Source organism: Xenopus laevis, chromosome 8S, assembly GCF_017654675.1.
Source record: "Xenopus laevis strain J_2021 chromosome 8S, Xenopus_laevis_v10.1, whole genome shotgun sequence".
Classification (NCBI taxonomy): domain Eukaryota; kingdom Metazoa; phylum Chordata; class Amphibia; order Anura; family Pipidae; genus Xenopus; species Xenopus laevis.
Window position 1 is genome coordinate 24,749,344 of NC_054386.1, and position 20,476 is coordinate 24,769,819.

The 20,476-nt window shown below is 38.5% G+C and overlaps 1 protein-coding gene across 1 annotated transcript in view; it reads left to right on the top strand.

Annotated features, from left to right (window-relative positions):
- Positions 1-20,476, top strand: part of gtf2a1.S (general transcription factor IIA 1 S homeolog) — a 101,492-nt gene that overhangs the window by 35,764 nt on the left and 45,252 nt on the right. Inside the window, exons 6-7 of the mRNA XM_041574134.1 lie at positions 12,179-13,969; positions 18,319-18,521. Coding sequence (XP_041430068.1) covers positions 12,179-13,969; positions 18,319-18,521 — 1,994 coding nt within the window. The remainder of the gene's footprint in view (positions 1-12,178; positions 13,970-18,318; positions 18,522-20,476) is intronic.

Genomic DNA, 20,476 nt, shown 5'->3' on the forward strand with positions numbered 1-20,476 from the left:
CGGCGAAAATTCTTCTATACTTCGACAGGCAAAAATTCGCTTAGACAACGCTAATTTACTAAAATGTGAAGTTGTGTCCAGGGCGCTGAAGGCTGGTGAATTTTCACTAGCGTTACTTCAGCAATTAGCGTTAAATTATGTCTAGCGCAACTTCGTTAGAGGTCTTCGCTCAGGCTAATTTGCTTACGGCAGGAAATTTAAAGTTGAATGGACGTATATGTTGCAGCAAATACATTACACTACACAAGTCCAATTTCTTAATAAAGAAAATAGAGTTGTTATAATGCCCTACTGTATAGTTTATGTTCCATATGTTAGAAAATGAATGGGGGAACCTGGTTACCCAAAAAAAATTTAGGGACTTTTGCAGACTATCACTTTGAAAAAAGGAAAAGACGACCAGCGTTTTTTTAGGATTACGTAAATGTTTCCACTAAAAATATGATGTAAGTAACAGATGATTGAGGAAGATCTATGCACTCCAATGCACTTCCGCCCGGTCTGAGCTGGCGAAAGCAAGTCTGGCGAAAGAGGTGACGTTCAGTAAAATGCGCATCTTACTGAATTTGCTGAGTGGCTTCCCCGATCGAAAGTCGGCCAGATCTCAATCAGATGGGACAAAAAATCCCGTCGGATCGCGGCCGCATCTGTTCGTTGATGTGGTCCAGCGATCCGACCCCCGTTCCCATGCGTTAGGATCCGATCGTTGGGCCCTAGGTCCCACGATCGGATCAGCCCAATATTGCCCACCTCAAGGTGGGCATATCGGAGAGATCCGCTCATTTGGCCAGCAAACAACATTCACCTCAAAACTCTCCCTAACTGGGCCTCCACAATATAATAACCAGGCAAACCTGAGCAATTCTCTGATAAAGCTACACAATACAAGAGATACTTACATTCATTGCCATAGCAACTGGTGAAATTTGCTGTTTACCGTTCTTTTCATTTTCTGTGCTTCCCTGGGTCATGTCTCATTAATAATGTGTGCAACCTTTTGGGGCTTATGGAGAAGAATAAATTGAATATTAGTTTTTACATTCTCTCGTTAGCCCTCAGTCATAAAAACACAACTCAAGTAGCCCTTTTAATATATACCAAAAAATGCTAAATAGCAGTAAAGTCCAAGGTCTCTGGAGTTTTCCCTTTAATCTGACCAGAATACTCGTTCTCCTCGAGCGTAATGTTCAACCAAATATCAATAGATGTAAATGTAGCAGAGGAAAAACTTATAGGGGCACATTTACTATTGGTCGAAGTGAATTTAAATACTTCGAATTTCAAAGTAATTTTTGGGTACTTCGACCATCGAATAGGCCAAAATTCGATTTGAATTGAAAAAACTTCGAATATTTGACCATTCGAAAATCGAAGTACTGTCTTTAAAAATTCAACACTTTGCCACCTTAAACCTGCCGAATTGCTATGTTAGCCTATGGGGACCTCCTCCCAATATTTGGCTAAGTTTTTAGAAGTCGAAGTTTTTTTTTTTTTGAAAATCATTCAATTCGAACAATTTCTACGATCGATCGAACAATTTTAATTCGATTGAAAACAACTAAATTCAAACAAAAAAAACTTTGACTATTGAATTTTTTCAATCGATGGTCGAATTTTGTAGTTTTAGCACTTCGATATTCGACCCTTAGTAAATCTGCCCCACAGTGTAGTAATTCTTAGGAAGTTGTAGTTCAAAACCTTCACCCACTTGTATACTGCACAATGTCGTGTTTCGAATTTATAAACATACACCCCGTGCTGGTGGTAGGTGGGTACTTACAAACGTTTCAAATGGTGTTCAGCATTTAACAATGAAATATAGATCCAAACTAACTCCCCAACTGGAATCCTTGAATTTTGCGATTAAAATCAAGCATCTTGTATCATCTTTTTCCGTAAATGTTGCCTGTGGATTTTGAAATGAAACCACGGTGTTAGGCGTTTGACTCTGACCCGCAGTGTCTTGTCCTCCACGTGGGTTCCTCGGCTCTTGGGGATGACGTCAACAGTCACCTGATGCGTTTCGTCGCTTCCCAACTTCTTAAAAGGCTCCGATTGCTCAGTCCGAGCCTTTGACGAAGTTGGAAAGCGACGAAACGCATCAGGTGACTGTTGACGTCATTCCCAAGCACCTTTTAATATAGGAGAGGGTACTACTGTACTGAGCCCTGGGTTTATACTTGCCGAACTCAAACGTTTTACTTTATCCAATACTTTCGCGCATTTGCAGTAATATTAAACTGCATTGTGCTTTACTTTAATAAACATGGCCCTGTGATGTTTATTCTGCACATAAAAAAAACGAACATAAAATATTTTCTTTCTGTAACATGCAGGATACACCCAGGGATATGCAGCTGTGGCTTTTCATGAATAATACACACGTGACACTACTGCTGAGTCAGAACTGACTTGTATGATTCCAGGCCCATTTCACAGTAGAATATAACACCACAAAGAGCCTGACATCCCAAACTGTTTAAGGATTATCTCATTGGTAAATCAAATGCCAGCATTCCTGAGCCTCTCTCTGAGGTGTTTGAGCTTGTTTACCAGACTCTGTTGACTATAATTATTATTATTATACATTATTATAGAGCACCAACATGCTTCAGTAGTTTACAGAGATTGTACATCAGTCACATCAGTCCCTGCCCCAGTGGAGCATTACAATATCGTATCCCTATCAATATCCCTATCATGTTGACCCGCAATGGTCAGTTTTATAAGGAGCCAATTAACCCATTGCTGTGTGGGAGGAGACTAGAGGACAAGGAAACCTACACAAGAATAAAAACAATATACAGTACATACTCCTTGCTGTGTGTGTATAGGAAACCTGAACAATGTAATACCACCTAAGTCATTGTTTTCATTGAATTATGCATGTTCCAAGACATGCCAAAAATGTACATACATGAATTTAATTGATGCCTAATGCTATATATAAGCAGATTAAGTCAGAAAGCTTGTTAGCTACCAACCTTCCAAATTTCAAAAATCGCACTCCATGGGGAAAATTCACTAAAGGGCGAAATGACTAACGTTAGCGAAAATTCGCCAGCGTGACGTCATTTCAGGACTTCGCTGATTTACTTATGGGCGCAGGCATAAATTCACTAGTGAAGGAGATAGACTGTAGTGCTACTTCGCACTCTAATTCCAGGCGAATTTTCGGTCTGGCGAATGGACGTAACTACGCAAATTCACTAACATGCGGATTTTACTGAACGTTACCTCTTGCACCAGACTTGCCTTCGCCACCGCAGACCAGATGAAGTGCAATAGAGTAGACAGGAGTTCCTCCAAAAAAATGTAAAAGTTTTTCTAACTCCCAAAAAACGCTGGCGACTTTTCATTTTTCAGGGTGATAGGCTGCAAAAGATCGTAAAATTTTTTGGGTACCCGTCATCCACCCTACATTTCCTTACATATGTTACATAAACTATACACTGGGCTCATGTGTAGGGCAATATAACAACTCTATTTTCTTTTATTAAGGTTCCCTGGGCTTGTGTCGTGTAATGTATTTGCTGCAACATATACATCCATTGAAATTTAACTTTCCTGCCGTATGCAAATTAGCCAACGCTAGCACAACTTTGCTTTGCTTGCTGAATTAACGCTAGTGAAACTTCGCCATCATTCGGTGCCCTGGATGCAAGTGTTGCTATGTGAGCGAAGCTGCGCTGGCGAATTTCCGCAGGTTAGTGAATTTGCCCCTAAATATTAAATATCAATTCATTAAATTTTAATTAGTTATAGAACTACCCAGATCCATTTCCATACCTCCCAAAGTTCATAAATATCATAGGAAAAAACACATAAATATTGTTTATATATATATATATATATATATATGAATTCGTATGTAAATTAATTGAAACAAAAAAGAAAAATCTGTGAAAAATTAATTCGATCAACTTAATCGAAACACAAATAATTAATTAACTAAATCGTCCAGAAAATTGATATTGTCCAAGCACTGTTAAAAATCCTAAAAATGGAAGTGGGAGATTCAATCTTAGTAGCAGCCGAGTAACTTTGTTTGTTTCAGTTCATCATTAAAGAATCTCTACTTCTATCTCCAGAATTAGTTACAGTATTTCAACTTGAAGCCAATGATAAGGCTAATTCGCCATATATGGAACTCTTTATGCTGTGACTATTAGTAAGCATTTCATTTTGCAGGGGACACAGTATGCACACAGTGAATGAGTTACCGACATTAGTATTTATCTCTGTAGTACTGAGCTACCAACCTTTGTCTTAATGGGGGTCCAAAGAGATCTAACAGAGTGATCAAAGTCTGAGCTGTCAACTGAAATCATAAAGTCCCACTAGAGTCAACCCAGCCACTCTGCTGTCCAGCAAGCCTAAAAGTCTCCTTGTTTACCATGGATAAATAAAGTGCTCATTTCTGAATCTGTGGGTTATGTAATATAAGGTACAATGTTTGCTACATTTCACCTACACCTATAGCAATTATTAAGAATAATTCTCTATTGATAAATTGCCTCAAAGCTTAGCTTTTACAACAAAAACTATATTATATCCATGTTTATTTTCTGCTTATATATAATGTATGCTGTTGATTGTTTGTATTTTAAATGTTTAAATAAAAGTGCTCCTGCTCACTTTTAGGGGGTTATTTATGAAAATCCAAAAGTTATCACTATTATCTGAATCCCACTCCGACCAAATCCACACAGACTTCTTACCCTATTCATCAATACAAAAAATTTGTGTGCGAGAAAAGACTCGATAAAATCATGAAAAAAATACAAACAGTACGATTTTTTTTGGATTTGACACCCGAAACCTGCAACTTTTTTGGATTTGACACCCGAAACCACAAAATCTTCAGATTATTGAATGAAACCCAGCGCAGATCAGGATATCTTTAAAATGTCTACGGGATATCTGCCATTGACTTGAACTCGGCAGGTCTGAGTTGGAGTACATTTTTGTTTGGACTTTTAACACCATCTGGGTTTAATAAATCTTGAAAAATTCTAGTTTTTTTTTTCTACGAAAAAATCATTTTCCCCTTTAAGGTCGAGGTGAATTTTCAAATTAAATAAAATTCTAATTTCAAGCTATTTTTTTGTGAACAACTAGGGGAATAGTCAACTTTGAAAAAAATTCAAAAATTAGAATATCGAAATTTATCATGTACTGTCTCTTTAAAAATTCGACTTCGACCATTCGCCATCTAAAACCTGGCGAATTGCTGTTTTAGTCTATGAAGGACCTCCTACAACCCGTTTGGAGTCAATTGGTGGATTTTGAAAAATCTCAGTTATTTTTGGGAAAAATTTTGGATCGAATTAGATCGAATGCGCTATTAATTAGATTAATACGATTCAAATTCAGCCAAAAATGGACCTATTCGACCAAAAAAAACTTTGACTTAATTTCTGTTGGTCTTTTTGAATTCAAATTTTGAAGTTTTTTCAATTAGAAATTCAACCCTTGATAAGTATGCCCCTAAAAGTCCAACCAGAAAAAAAATCTGACTTTAATAAATAACCCCCTAAGTGTCTATAATATAGTTAGGAAAAAAAGGTATGTGTAATTTGACCAGACTTCAACGAGGAAAAGCAGGCCAAATAAATACAGTAGTTTCACGTGGCTCATTTTTTGTCAGTTTAGTAAAAAATTCCTTTAGAAAATTTTTAACTATGAAGAAACGAAGTTATAAACCACAGATTCGATTAATTAGTATGAATATTGTTCAATACCACAGTTCATCATAATAAGCGATCTTCAAAGTTAAAAAAAAAATAAGAATTTATTCTGCAATGTAATCTGTTCAGTGGGTAGTTATGTAGATAGAGTTTTAGTTGTGCACAACATGGTTACAGTTATAGTTCAAAGTTACCATAAGTTTCATGATACAAAGTTTCATGCACTGCGCACTGCACAAACTATTACATGCACAATAATTTTTTCCTTTGAATCAGTAAATAAGTTTGTGGATTTGCAACATGCATATTAAATATGTACAGATATGGGATCCGTTATCCAGAAAACCGTTATCCAGAAAGCTCTGAATTATGCAATGCCTGTCTCCCATAGGGGCAAATTCACTAAACGACGAAGCGCCTAACGCTAGCGTGAATACGCCAGTGTAGCGCATTTTCGTTAATTCGCCGATTCACTAATGGACCCTGGAGTAAATTCACTTGTGTTACTTTGTACTCTTACGCCTGGCGAATTTGCGCAACAGACGTAACTACGCAAATTCACTAACGCGCGAATTATTCTGAACGCTACCTTTTACGCCAGACTTCCTTCGCCACCTCAGACCAGGCGAAGTGCAATAGAGTAGATAGGGATTGCTTCAAAAAAAGTTAAAACATTTTCTAAGTCCCAAAAAACGCTGGCGTTTTTTAATTTTTTTGGGTGATAGGCTGAAAAAGATCGAAAAATTTTTTGGGGCTCCCCTCCTTCCCCCCTACATTTCCTAACTCATGGCACCTTAACTATACAGTGGGCACATGTGTAGGGCAAAACAAAAATTTTATTTGATGTTTTGAAGGTTTCCCAGGCTTGTGTAGTGCTGCTACATATACCTCCATTGTAACTTGAATTTGGCGCCGTATGCAAATTAACCATCGCTAGTGTAACTTTGCTTTGCTTGGCGAATTAACGCTAGTGCAACTTCGCAACCTTACACTTCCCCTGAGCGCAACTTCGGATTTTAGTGAATTTGCGTAGCGCTGGCGAAAATACGCCTGGCGAAGTGCGGCGAAGCGGACGCTGGAGCAATAACGAATCTTAGTGAATGTCCTACATAGACTCCATTTTATACAAATAAGCAAAATTTTTACAAATTATTCCCTTTTTCTCTGAAATAATAAAACAGTAGCTTGTACTTCATCCAAACTAAGATATAATTAATCCTTACTGAAGGCAAAATCAGCCTATTGGGTTTATTTAATGTTTACATGATTTTCTAGTAGACTTAAATTATGAAGATCCAAATTACAGAAAGCCCCAGGTCCCAAGAATTCTGGATAACAGGTCCCATACCTGTATAATGAGAAAATTGTTCACATGGCTAAAGGTACCACTACATGGGCAGATTTCAGCTGCTGACTTGCTTGACTTCAGTTGACAGGTTGTTTGCCCACATTTATGCCTTTCTCTATACCTATCATTTAAGAATGGGAAGAATTATTTTTGTCCAAGGACCAAACTCGGTCATGGAAGTGGTCCATTGTTTATAAGATTTTTCATTTAGCCCAAACAGGAATGCTCAGTGGTTAGCACCACTGCCTTGCAGGGCTGAGGTCCTACATTTAATTCTGAGCTCGGCAGAAATTCGGTTTTGAGTGGAAAAATGCAGTTTCAACAAACTCAGTATTAGGGGCACATTTACTATGGGTCGAATATCGAGAGTTAATTTACAGCATTTAGTTCAATCGAACGATCGAAGGAAAAAATCGTACGATCGAACGATTAAATCCTTCAATGGAAGGTCCCCATAGGCTAACATTGGTGCTCGGTAGGTTTTAGGTGGCGAAGTAGGTAGTCAAAGTTTTTTTTTAAAGAGACAGTACTTCGACTATCGAATGGTCGAATAGTCGAACGATTTTTAGTTTGATTCGAAGTCGTAGTCAAAGGTCGACGAAGCCAAAAAAATACTTCGAAATTCAAAGTATTTTTCATTCTAATCCTTCACTCGAGCTAAGTAAATGTGCCCCCTCATGTCTTTGTAAGACTACACATATTTCTAAAGCTGTGTCATGATTGTATGCCTATGTGTAACAAGAGGAATGTTCTAGCATAAAAATAGCAGTTTTCTAACATTCATTCATGTCTTTTGTGCAAACGAACATCACAAATCCTTCCTAGCTACATTTTCTGAAATGTTATCAGTCCTTCCCATCTCTATCATTATTATAATAAGAACTTGCCTATTATTTGCTGATTATGGCAATTATCTATAGTATTCTCTTATAATGCAGCAGGATATTACTGCCTGTTTATCTGGGAGTAAAAGATGAAAGCTTAGATGTCAGCGATGGGTAGTGTAAATGTAGGTATAATAGTAAGCAACATTTTTTTTTGTCCCTTTCTGCACTGCTGGTCCAGACTGTAAATCACACTGTGTGTAGCACACTTCTTCACAGATGTTTTAATCAGATTGCTTCTATTACTTATTGAAAGGGACAGACAGATAGAACTCTGCGACTATAGTAGATTAGGTTAAAAAAAGATATTCATCCATGAAGGTCAGTTTATGGATAATGGAAAGTTTAGAATTAACATTTTTTTAATTAGATGAAGGCTGAATACATTGGTTATCTGATATGGTAACAGACCTGTAACTTGTAGTGCAGTGAGGGAGCAAATGACAATGGGTTTCTTTGTCTCTCAGCTCTGTAGGCTGTAGTCTTGTCTGGCATTGAGAATTGCAGCAAGCAAATATATTATTGGCAGTCAGCTCATTATTCCAGTAAACAAAAACAAAACAAAACAAATGTTAACTGAAGCATTACTGTTATTCCTCAATGTCTAACAGGTTCCCCTCACCCCTGACAGCTGAGCATTTTATACATATTCAGCAGCTTTGCTAGTGCAGTTTAAAGATTAAACACAAGCAACGAGTGTATTCTTTTCCTTAAGGGCTTTTGTGCTATTGGGATAGAAACTTAGGGAAAGAATCTATGTTTTAGAGAACTATAAGGGAATATCTATGAGCTTTGCAGACTTCAGAGAGTAAGCCTGATTCCTTGCCAGCAACCTAAAGAATTTAGGGGTAAAATTTTAAAGGAAATGTAAACCCCCTCCACAAAAATGTAATCAGTGTACAGACTCTTTTTAATCTTTGTATAACGGCCACTCTGGTTGTTAAAAGGTTAACAGTAAGGCTGCTGCATCTCCTTAATCACTTAGAATTCCTTTTCCTTCTCTAACCCACTCTGCCCCCTCCCTCAGGAATTTACTTGGCTGTTGACTGACAGTTCTTCTCAACTCAGAAAACTAGACACACCCTCCAGTCTAACAGCCAATGAAGAGATAGCATTACTGGTTCCCATAGAAACTCTGCTCTAGCTGTCTGATCCTATTTTTTCTCCTAACAACCTCTCCTGAGCTCAGCTTTACCATTACAGTGCTCAACCCCAGCAGAACTTCATCAAAGTATGTTGTGCCTGTGTAACCCTGCATTCTGCATGACATGAACTTTACAGCATTCATTTCTCAATGTTACTGATGATGTGTCAGAGGGAAAATGGCCGCCGGGTGAAAGCTGCTATTTGTTTTAGGAAAATGTGATGGCGCTGGCAAATGGAGGGGTATATGCAGTACAAATGATGTGGATTCGGTGGGGAAGATATGCCCAACTTATATACATGGTAGGAAAATGTAGGATTTATATGCCCTTTAAGAGAGTCTGCACAAAAGTGCAAAGAAGAGTAGCAGGATGCAGACAATGGTGGGGGTAGGGCACAAGAGAGGAACGAGTGACAGGTGTGAGTCAGCATACAGCAGAGAGTGTGAGCAGGAGTGAAAGTGAATAGGGGGGAGAGTTCTTGGCACAAATACAACTTGACCCAACTCTGAATCCAGTGTCTGCATTGGTATCCTCCCATACTAAAAAAAAAAAAAAACACAGGTAGCTTTTGGGTCCTTCAATTTTAAACTACACTGGGGCAGGGACTGACGTGAACAGGGCTGCCATAAGAAATCACAGGGCCCCCTACAATAAAAATGTTGGGGCCCCCTTTGTTTATGCATTGATGGGCATAAAGGTAAAGTAAGTACAGGCAGGAGGGGTCTGAAAGCACTGTGCAGGCCATTGCATGTTTGTTTTAATGATAGATTTAAACCTGATCAGTTATCTGTCATTTATAAGGAACCTTGAAGGCTGGTATCTATTTATAAAGAGATTAAGCAGGGGCCACTCAACGGAAACAGGGCAGCTGTCCCTGCTCTTCTGTCAAAAACCGGCTGAGTCATCCCATCTCCTCTCCTTTCAGTAAACAAGCACAATCTACTTCTGCTGCAGAGCACCTATGTATCTTTATTTCCACAATTAACATGATGACATCAGGGAAATGTCACATACACAGTAGTAGTACAGGGAAGAAAACATGAAAACAATCAGTTAATAAATCTTTTGTTCATATCTGCCCTTCCCATAGAGATCCGGTTTTGGTGCCAGTATAGCTCACAAAGCACCACAATGTGATTCAGCTTTTATAAATTGTTATGTTCTCAGAGTGCAAGTTTCTATGCTGAGGACCCACCTGTTAAACTGGCCATAGATGTTGAGATTTTTAAAAGATCAGATCCCGATCTTCTCGGAAGGATCGTACGATCGTACGAATTTACCATCAACTAAAAAGACCAATTTGCCAGGAAAACAAAGGGGAGCTGCCTGCTTGGCCCTGCAAACATAGATAGATTACATTGGGGCCGACAAAGATTTTTTGACCTGGCCGATCAATTTCCTGACAGATGTCGGCCGAAAAATCGTAAGATGTACGATCGTTCGAATCCCACTAACCGCACAATAATTTCGAAGGATTGTCGGACTTCCCTAAAATCGGTCGTTCTGCAAGAAGAATCGTCGCTTCTATGGGGAGCTTTACTCTGGCTTGTGAATGCTGCAATGCTTGTTCTATTATATCTTTTTTATACACAGCATCGCCTTAAATGCTATTGTATAAATAAATAAATAAATAAACAAACATAACCTTCTGCTTTGTGTTTTGCATTGCCCTTGGCAGGGAACATGACCCATCATTTCAGCTGAGAGGGCTATTTGCCAGATCTTAGGGAATGTGTGTGTAATAATAAGTCATTGGGGTAAACCTGAACATAGGGCACTCACCCCTTTCACACCTACGTGCCTTCCCACACAAGACTCTCATGAATATGTCGTTGCCAACTTAGACTGAACTAAATTCATGAGGGAAACACAAGTCCTTGTGCTTCACATCTGTCTACAGTTATGGGCAAAGTGTGAAAAACGTGGCAGTTTGCCCCTGTTTTTTGTTCGTTGCACCCTACCCTACAATCAGTATATAAAGTTCAAATGTAACTTAATGGTGGATTGACTTACATGCAAGTAATGAGGAAGGCAAGGACAGCCTTTACTGCTTTGCAAAACAAAAATGATTAACACAAAATATTGCATGTAGACATCAAATAAATGTAAAAAAAATATTATAAAACACATGTTTACATATTACTTAGATACTTTATTTCGCTTTTATACCACAAATGTGTTCCTTCTAAGCAATTTAGGATTTCAGATAATTCATGGGCAACGAGGGCTATATATTAGGGCTAGATATTATAGCGTTTTTAATCAAACACCTTAAACATATGAGCAATATGAATTTATTCTTCTTTAAATGGATTCCTTGTCATAATGTAATAGAACAATTGTGATCTAAATGGATGTAACTTACCAACAAATGACAAGACCCAAGTGTAAGGGTTAACAAAGAATGATGGAATTCAAGTAGAGCCAACGAAGATGCTTCCTGCACATGACCATCTATCTATCAGCAGCACAGCTCAATGGCCTGTGAGTCTCTTTTCCTCTTTTTCATTATCACAAGAGGCAGCCCCAACTCAGGTCATTGACTTCCTGAATTCCAGAATGTGCTGTAGCAGAGGTCATAGTTCCTGTTGTTATGGCTGAAAGTGTCTGAGAATCTTCCTGCAAGGAAAGATGACTACTGTCATGTTTACATAATATAATATCTCTAACTAGTTTCCCAACCCCAGGAAGTGCATGGGCTGACATGCTTTCAATACATTTGTACATTGTTGTTGTTATTGCTCATTACCAAGCAATAAGGCGTTCTGTACAAAATGGGGAAATGCAAAGAAAGATATAAATTTAGACCGACACAATGTAAGAAAGGGAACTTATAGTTTAGAGTCTAGACTGTGGATTCTAAAGTTCAATTACAACTTTTCAGGACTAAAAAAACAACGGATTTTAATAATTCAGTATGTAGATATATTTATGATAGTTAAATTGATCCATTGCAATTGGATGTTTGCGACTCTTACCCTTGAGTTGAAAAAGATGACCAGAGTTGTGGAACATTTTCCAGGATGAATGAAAACCTGATTTCTGAATATATTTAAATGGCACTGAATTAAAATAATATTCTAATGTTTCTTATCTCGTCCCATTTGACAGACAATTGCTCTTCGTTTCAAGAGGATGAGGACTTAGATATGGAAAACCTTGGCTGGCCTGTTAGTAGTTTCACCATCAACGGGCATACAGACTCACCAACAAAGCCTACATTTCCAAACTGGGTCACCTTTGAAGATGAGGTTATTGAACCTTCTCCAAAAAACTCCAACCAAAAACAACTGGAAAGTCCAAAATCCCCCTTTAAAAAAAGGGAAAGGCCTAAGAGTTCACTGGTTGATTTCCAAACAGCACAGAGACTTGACTTTAAATCACTACAAAGGCAACTCTCTTTAAATTCACCTCCCACAAAAACTCCTAATCCATTTCATGATGAGACATTAAAGCATGTCCTACCCTCCCCAATTAATCCCTTTAGTTCTTATTTTGAAAAGCAAGACCAACTTTCTCAGTGCTCCTCTGTATCCAGTGACCAGGAACCATGCCAAAGAAATTTCACTTCTCTTCTCTCTGAAGAACTTGATACTGAACAATTTGAGGACTATCGGAAAAAAAGTTTGCAAGCTGATGCTGTAGAATGCCTCAAGCAAATTCAACTGGAAGACCCAGATTCTCCTGGTAGTCCAACTTTGCAAGATGATCCTCTAAAAGATGTTGATTCTGTTGGACCTTCTTTAAGCTTCACTAAACCTGAGCCAAAGGATGGCTGGCCAATGATGCTGAGAATACCAGAGAAGAAGAATATCATGTCTTCCAGACATTGGGGTCCCATATATGTCAAGGTTAAGGAATCTGGGATCCTGCAGCTTTTCTATGAAAAGGGTCTGGAGAAACCATTCAGAGAATATAAACTTGAGCAGAATCATGAGATATCAGAACCCAAACTCCAGAATTATGATGAGAATGGGAGGATTCACACAGTTAGGATTGATAAAGTTATATACAGAGAAAAACGGAAATACCAACCTATGCCTTTAGTCACTCATACAGGAGAAAAGGAGCAAGTAGTCAAGCTGGGTACAACAGACTATTCTGACTTTATTAGTTTTATTGCTAACATCCAAGACATTTTGTTTATGCTACCAGCCACAATAGATCTTAGCACTGTGCACCAACATTACACTGAAGAAGAGATCACTGTGGATGTTAAGGATGAATTCCATGGAATCCTGGGCAAAGGGGATAACCAACTCATTCTTCATTCCGTAGTCACTCATATCTATATTCTTAGTTTTATCTCAGGAATGGCTGATTGTAGGATGGGTCTTAATGACATCCTTATTAAAGGGAATGAAGTCGTTGCCAGAAATGACATCATGCCAACAACAACAACCAAGTGGGTGCAACTTCATGAATGCAAATTCCATGCATCTGTAGATGAAAAAATGTTTCATAGCTCTAGGATGGTTGTGTTCACTCCACTGGATTCCTGCAGGTATGAACTAATGAGATTTCGGACAGTATTTTCTGAGAAGACTTTGCCATTTACCCTCAGGACTGCAGTTTGTGTACGTGGAGCTGAAGTTCAGCTACAGAGTTGGTTGGTTATGTCAGCTGGATTCTCTTCAAATCGGGACAATTTATTACAAGTTCCCTGTGAAAATATTACCATTCGACACCCTGTCCCTGCTGAGTGGGTTAATTATTTCCGTAGGGACAGTATGCTTGGTGAAAGGTCACTGAAGGCCAAAATCAACAGGGAAGCAAGTTTTGGCTCTCCCGGCCTGTCTGGGTCAGAACCAGCCATGAGAGTTACGCTGGGAACAGCAAAGTATGAAAATGCTTATAATGCTGTCGTATGGAGGATTAACAGGCTGCCAGATAAAAACTCAGGTGAGGGGCATAAACCAGAACAGTTTAACAGTACTGCATGTTTATAAGCTAAGCATATATTGTATCCATTGAATAAGGCGTTTATATGATGTAATACTTTGAATTACATTTTAATTTTGTGTTGCTATACAATGCTTATGGATTTAGGTAGGATCATTTTTTGCAAAGTAAAAAAGTATGGATATTAAGGTCAGAGAAAAGGAAACATTAATTTTTCCAATACTGTTAATACTTTACCCCTGGCAAGGCTTTTTTTCTGCAATGGCACCCATCCAAAAATATTTTATATGGTTTATTTTGTGTAAAATCGGTGAGAAAATAAGATAAAACAAGTGTGGCCCTTGCAGATAATGTGGCCCTACCATTGTCAGGCAGGGGCGTAACTACCGGGGGAGCAGGGGTGCAACTGGGCCAGAGTCCGCACCCCCGCAGGGCCCCCCCGGCAGATCGCGCGCGCTGCAGCCGTCTGGAGTCGGCTGCAGAGAAAAGTCACACGGACGAGGGTGGGGGCGGCCCGGCTGCACGGCCCGCACCAGGGCCCGCCCTCACCTAGTTCCGTTACTGTTGTCAGGTAAGTTATGTAGGCCCTCAGGCTATTGGAAATTCTATAGCAGTTCAGTGTTTGAATAAATAAATTTATATTTAGTGCATTTTAATATAAAGGATGAGTTGCATTATTCAGGATATAACTTTCCAGTCCAGCACAGACAAAGTAGCATACTATAATGTATAAATTGCTAAATAAGGGACTTGTGTGACAGAGGAAGTTCAAAACTTGGCAGGCAACTATCAAGTACTGTGTGTAACTGAACCTTATTGCAAAGTTTGCTCAGGTGTTGTACTTTGCTATAGCATTAGTGAGCCCGTGAAAGTATTATGCCCTCAGATAAAAATGGAACATGTAAAAGGATTTTTCCATTTCCATCCAGATATATTTGTTACTCTATGGGGCAGATTTACATAGGGTCGAATATCGAGGGTTAATTAACCCTCGATATTCGACTGCCGAATGTAAATCCTTCGACTTCGAATATCGAAGTCGAAGGATTTACCGCAAATAGTTTGAACGAACGATTAAATCCTTCGAATCGAACGATTCGAAGGATTTAATCGTTCGTTCCAACTATTTGCGGTAAATCCTTCGACTTCGATATTTTTTTTCGATTTTAATCCATCGATCGAACGATTTTCCTTCAACCTAAAAATTGTTACAAAGCCTATGGGGATCTTCCCCATAACATGGCACCTCGGTAGGTTTTAGGTGGCGAAGTAGGGGGTCGAAGTTTTTTTTAAAAAGACAGTACTTTGACTATCGAATGGTCGAATATTCGAACAATTTTTAGTTCGAATCGTTTGATTCGAAGTCGTAGTCGAAGGTCGAAGTACCCAAAAAAAACATTTGAAATTCAAAGTTTTTTTTATTCTATTCCTTCACTCGAGCTAAGTAAATGGGCCCCTAAAAGTACTATGTAAATTACACGGCTTTTTTACATTTTTAAACTGTTGCCCTTCTCCATTTTTCTGCCTTCTGTTGAATGCATGATTTCATTACGCAATAACTTTCATAGTTTTTATGTTACTGTGACCTATATTATTGACACATAATAACACAAAATGAATGGAAATGGATAGAAAAGAAAGGACATAAGCAGATAGGTATATGAAAAGGGAGAAATATGCAGAAATGATAATAGAACATTATAAAAGGAAGAATTAGGGATTCTAAGGTAATATTTATTTACTTACATGGTCCACATTTACATGACTATGCCCTTCTCTGCTGTAATCTGAGCCCAGAGCTATAAGTGAGAAGGGATAGACTCAGGCAGGAAGTGATGTCACACAAAGCTAATACTGCAGCTGCTATCTTAAATAAACAGAGAGCTTCTAGAGCTTTTTACTCAGGTCTGGTAAAGCATTCTACAGAATAAATATAGCATTCTAGCTTGCACTATTGCAGCTAATCTATTGGCAATAAAATGCCTCCATAGCATTCCTTCTCCTTTAAGTGGTCACCCATTAGATTAAACATTCAAACAAAGATCATAACTGGACTTTGGTATTTTGTGCATTTGTTTTATAGTGACATGTATTTGAGTTCTGGTAGCATAAAACAAAACCTAGCATCACTTCATCAGAGGCACTCTGTTCACTTCTATAGGATTTAGAAGTGCTTAAAGGAAATCCATACCCCTAAAATGAATACTTAAGCAAAAGTTTATACCTGGAATACCAAACTGGAATATATATTTAAGTAAATATTGCCCTTTTACATCTCTTGTCTTGAACCACCATTTTGTAATGGTCTTTGTGCTGCATCAGAGATCACCTGATCAGAAATACTGCAGCTCTAACTGTAACAGGAAGAGGTGTGGAAGCAAAAGACAGAACTCTGTCTGTTAATTGGCTCATGTGACCTAACACGAATGGTTTGTTTGTGCGCACCATGATGCCAGGGGATCCCAGGGGGCGGCACTGATTTTTTGAAATGGCAGTTATTTAGGATTACCCAATGGCACACTACTAAACAAGTATAGTATTATAAAAATTGTGTATTTACAGTGGTGTGAAAAACTATTTGCCCCCTTCCTGATTTCTTATTCTTTTGCATGTTTGTCACACTTAAATGTTTCTGCTCATCAAAAACCGTTAACTATTAGTCAAAGAAAACATAATTGAACACAAAATGCAGTTTTTAAATGAAGGTTTACGTTATTAAGGGAGAAAAAAAACTCCAAATCTACATGGGCCTGTGTGAAAAAGTGATTGCCCCCCTTGTTAAAAAATAACTTAACTGTGGTTTATCACACCTGAGTTAAATTTCAAAGGTTATAAAGCCATTTCTAAAGCTTTGGGACTCCAGCAAACCACAGTGAGAGCCATTATCCACAAATGGCAAAAACATGGAACAGTGGTGAACCTTCCCAGGAGTGGCCGGCCCACCAAAATTACCCCAAGAGCGCAGAGACAACTCATCCGAGAGGCCACAAAAGACCCCAGGACAACATCTAAAGAACTGCAGGCCTCACTTGCCTCAATTAAGGTCAGTGTTCACGACTCCACCATAAGAAAGAGACTGGGCAAAAACGGCCTGCATGGCAGATTTCCAAGGCGCAAACCACTTTTAAGCAAAAAGAACATTAAGGCTCGTCTCAATTTTGCTAAAAAACATCTCAATGATTGCCAAGACTTTTGGGAAAATACCTTGTGGACCGACGAGACAAAAGTTGAACTTTTTGGAAGGTGCGCGTCCCGTTACATCTGGCGTAAAAGTAACACAGCATTTCAGAAAAAGAACATCATACCAACAGTAAAATATGGTGGTGGTAGTGTGATGGTCTGGGGTTGTTTTGCTGCTTCAGGACCTGGAAGACTTGCAGTGATAGATGGAACCATGAATTCTACTGTCTACCAAAAAATCCTGAAGGAGAATGTCCGGCCATCTGTTCGTCAACTCAAGCTGAAGCGATCTTGGGTGCTGCAGCAGGACAATGACCCAAAACACACCAGCAAATCCACCTCTGAATGGCTGAAGAAAAACAAAATGAAGACTTTGGAGTGGCCTAGTCAAAGTCCTGACCTGAATCCTATTGAGATGTTGTGGCATGACCTTAAAAAGGCGGTTCATGCTAGAAAACCCTCAAATAAAGCTGAATTACAACAATTCTGCAAAGATGAGTGGGCCAAAATTCCTCCAGAGCGCTGTAAAAGACTCGTTGCAAGTTATCGCAAACGCTTGATTGCAGTTATTGCTGCTAAGGGTGGCCCAACCAGTTATTAGGTTCAGGGGGCAATTACTTTTTCACACAGGTTTGGATTTCTTTTCTCCCTAAATAATAAAAAACCTCATTTAAAAACTGCATTTTGTGTTTACTTGTGTTGTCTTTGACTAATAGTTAAATGTGTTTGATGATCAGAAACATTTTGTGTGACAAACATGCAAAAGAATAAGAAATCAGGAAGGGGGCAAATAGTTTTTCACACCACTGTACATGAAGCAGGGTTTTTACATATGAGCTGTTTTATGCAATATATTTTTATAGAGGCAAACATTGTTTGGGGGTATAGTTTTCCTTTAAGTTTTGTTCTTCTGTAATTTTCTTACAACAACTAACTTCTGGTCTCAGCACTGAATTGTACTTCTATTGTAATAACTGTTCATTAACAATTGTAGGCTTTGTAGAAAACATTTTATCGACAAAGACACATGCAACATTGTACATTTGTTCCAGATTTAAAAAGCAATCTGAATGCGTGATGGCTATAATATGTACTTCTCATTTAATTCCTGTTCTGTGTCGGAATTGTAATATAAGATGACTGACCTTCAATATTTTTTTTCTCCGCAGGTTGGAATCAACCTCACTGCTTCTACTGCCACCTTGATCTGGGTTCAGACCGGGATATTGCCCATAGTTTTGTTCCCTATGTTGAGGTCGAATTTGACATGCCAGCAGCATCAGCATCAAAGGTGGCTGTACGATCATTATCTGTGGAGGATAAAACTAGTGTCAAAAAGTGGGTTAACTACTCTGCCCATTATTTTTACAAGGTAAGACATAAAAAAGGCAGGCAGAACTAAGGGGCAAGGGTGAAGTGACTAACACTTGCGAAAATTCGCCAGCATGACGTCATTTCGGGACTTCGCCGATTTTACTAACGGGGGCACTGATGTTAATTCGCTAGTGAAGGAGATAGACTGTAGCGCTACTTTGCACTCTTATGCCAGGCGAATTTTTGCTCTGGTGAATGGACATAACTACACAAACTCACTAAGATGCGGATGAACGTTACCTCTTGTGCCAGACTTGCCTTCGCCACCTCAGACCAGGTGAAGTGCAATAGAGTAGATAGGAGTTCTTAAAAAAATTAAAAAATGTTCTAAGTCCCATCAGGGTGATAGTCTGCAAAATATCGTAAATTTTTTTTTAGGGTACCTGGATTCCCCCCTACATCTCCTTACATATGGCACATAAACTATACACTGGGCACATGTGTAGGGCATTATAACAAATTTTATTTTATTAAGGTTCCCTGGGCTTGTGTAGTGTAATGTATTTGCCGCAACATATACATCCATTGAAATTGAACTTCCCGCCGTATGCAAATGAACCAACGCTAGCGCAACTTCGCTTTGCTTGCCGAATTAACGCTAGCGAAACTTTGTCATCGTTTGGCGACCTGGACGCAACTTCGCATTTTAGTGAATTAGTGTTGTTCTGGTGAATTTTCGTCTGGCGAAGTGTGGCGATGTGAGCAAAGCCGTCTCTGGCGAATTTCCGCAGGTTACTGAATTTGCCCCTTAGGGTGTATTTAACAGTACACATTAGCTGCTTGCATTGTATTCACTGGTTTCTCCAAGCAGATGCTTCTCTTACATCAAGGTTTACCTTGACATGGAATGGAGACAATTTTATGATCACAATTTTATAATTAAAATCCTTTTTTTGAAAGTATAAGAACTTGCACAGATAATAAATTACTAGTGAAACAGGGGACCAGGGAACATCCCCTCTCTTTCGTATGCCTGTGGCTAATTTGGCCAAAGCAGTTGCACTTCCATTGTATTAACTTGTATATTTTACTTGGAGTGCTCCCACAATCTCCTTTTGTGTGTTTCTCTTACTTCTCGCTCTGCTACACTTAAGCTGCTTAGGAGCTGATATTAAGAAATTGAATAGATAAAATCTAAACATTGAGAAATTTCTACTGCATGAGGAAGCTTTTCAGTTCTTTTGAAGTCTCAACAAAGTGAAGGACAGGCTACAGTAATTAATGCTGAAGCTTTCTTTCAAGTAGCTTTTTATTACCTCTTGGAAAGAGCAGGCTGCTAAGCTATCAGATATTTACTATATATTGCATCACAATACTATTAGTCGTGCTAGATATGATACTCTCTTTGTTTAGATGCATAAAATGCATTAGCTTTTCAGATGTATAATCCTGGGGCTGCTTTAAGAGTTAAAATTCAAATTTGTAAACATGATTTGTTTTTCTTTGTAATGATAAAACAGTTCCTTGTACTTGATCTTAATTAAGATATAATTAATTCTTATATGAGTCTTTTTTAATTTAATGTTTAAATTATTTTTAGGCATGGAGATCCAAATTATGTCTAGACCCCTTATCCAGAAAACCCCAGGTCCCGAGTATTCTGGATAACAGGTCCTATACATGTACTTTATCCCAACTAATATGTAATTAATCATTATTGCTGGTTAAACAATCCAAATGGGTTTCATTTTAATTATTTTTTAGTAGACTTAAGGTATGGAGATGCATATTACGGAAAGATTTATTTTCCAGAAAACCACTTTCCCAAACATTAAGAATAACAGGTCCCTCGTCTGTATAAAATAAACTTTTTTTGCCTAAAATTTTGCCTGAAAACACCAAAAACTACAGGGTATTGCCAAAAACACAGCGCACGTCAAAAAATCATTGGGACTTCTCCCATTGACTTATATGCAACCTGGACAGGTCTGAGATGCCAGATTTTTAAATTAG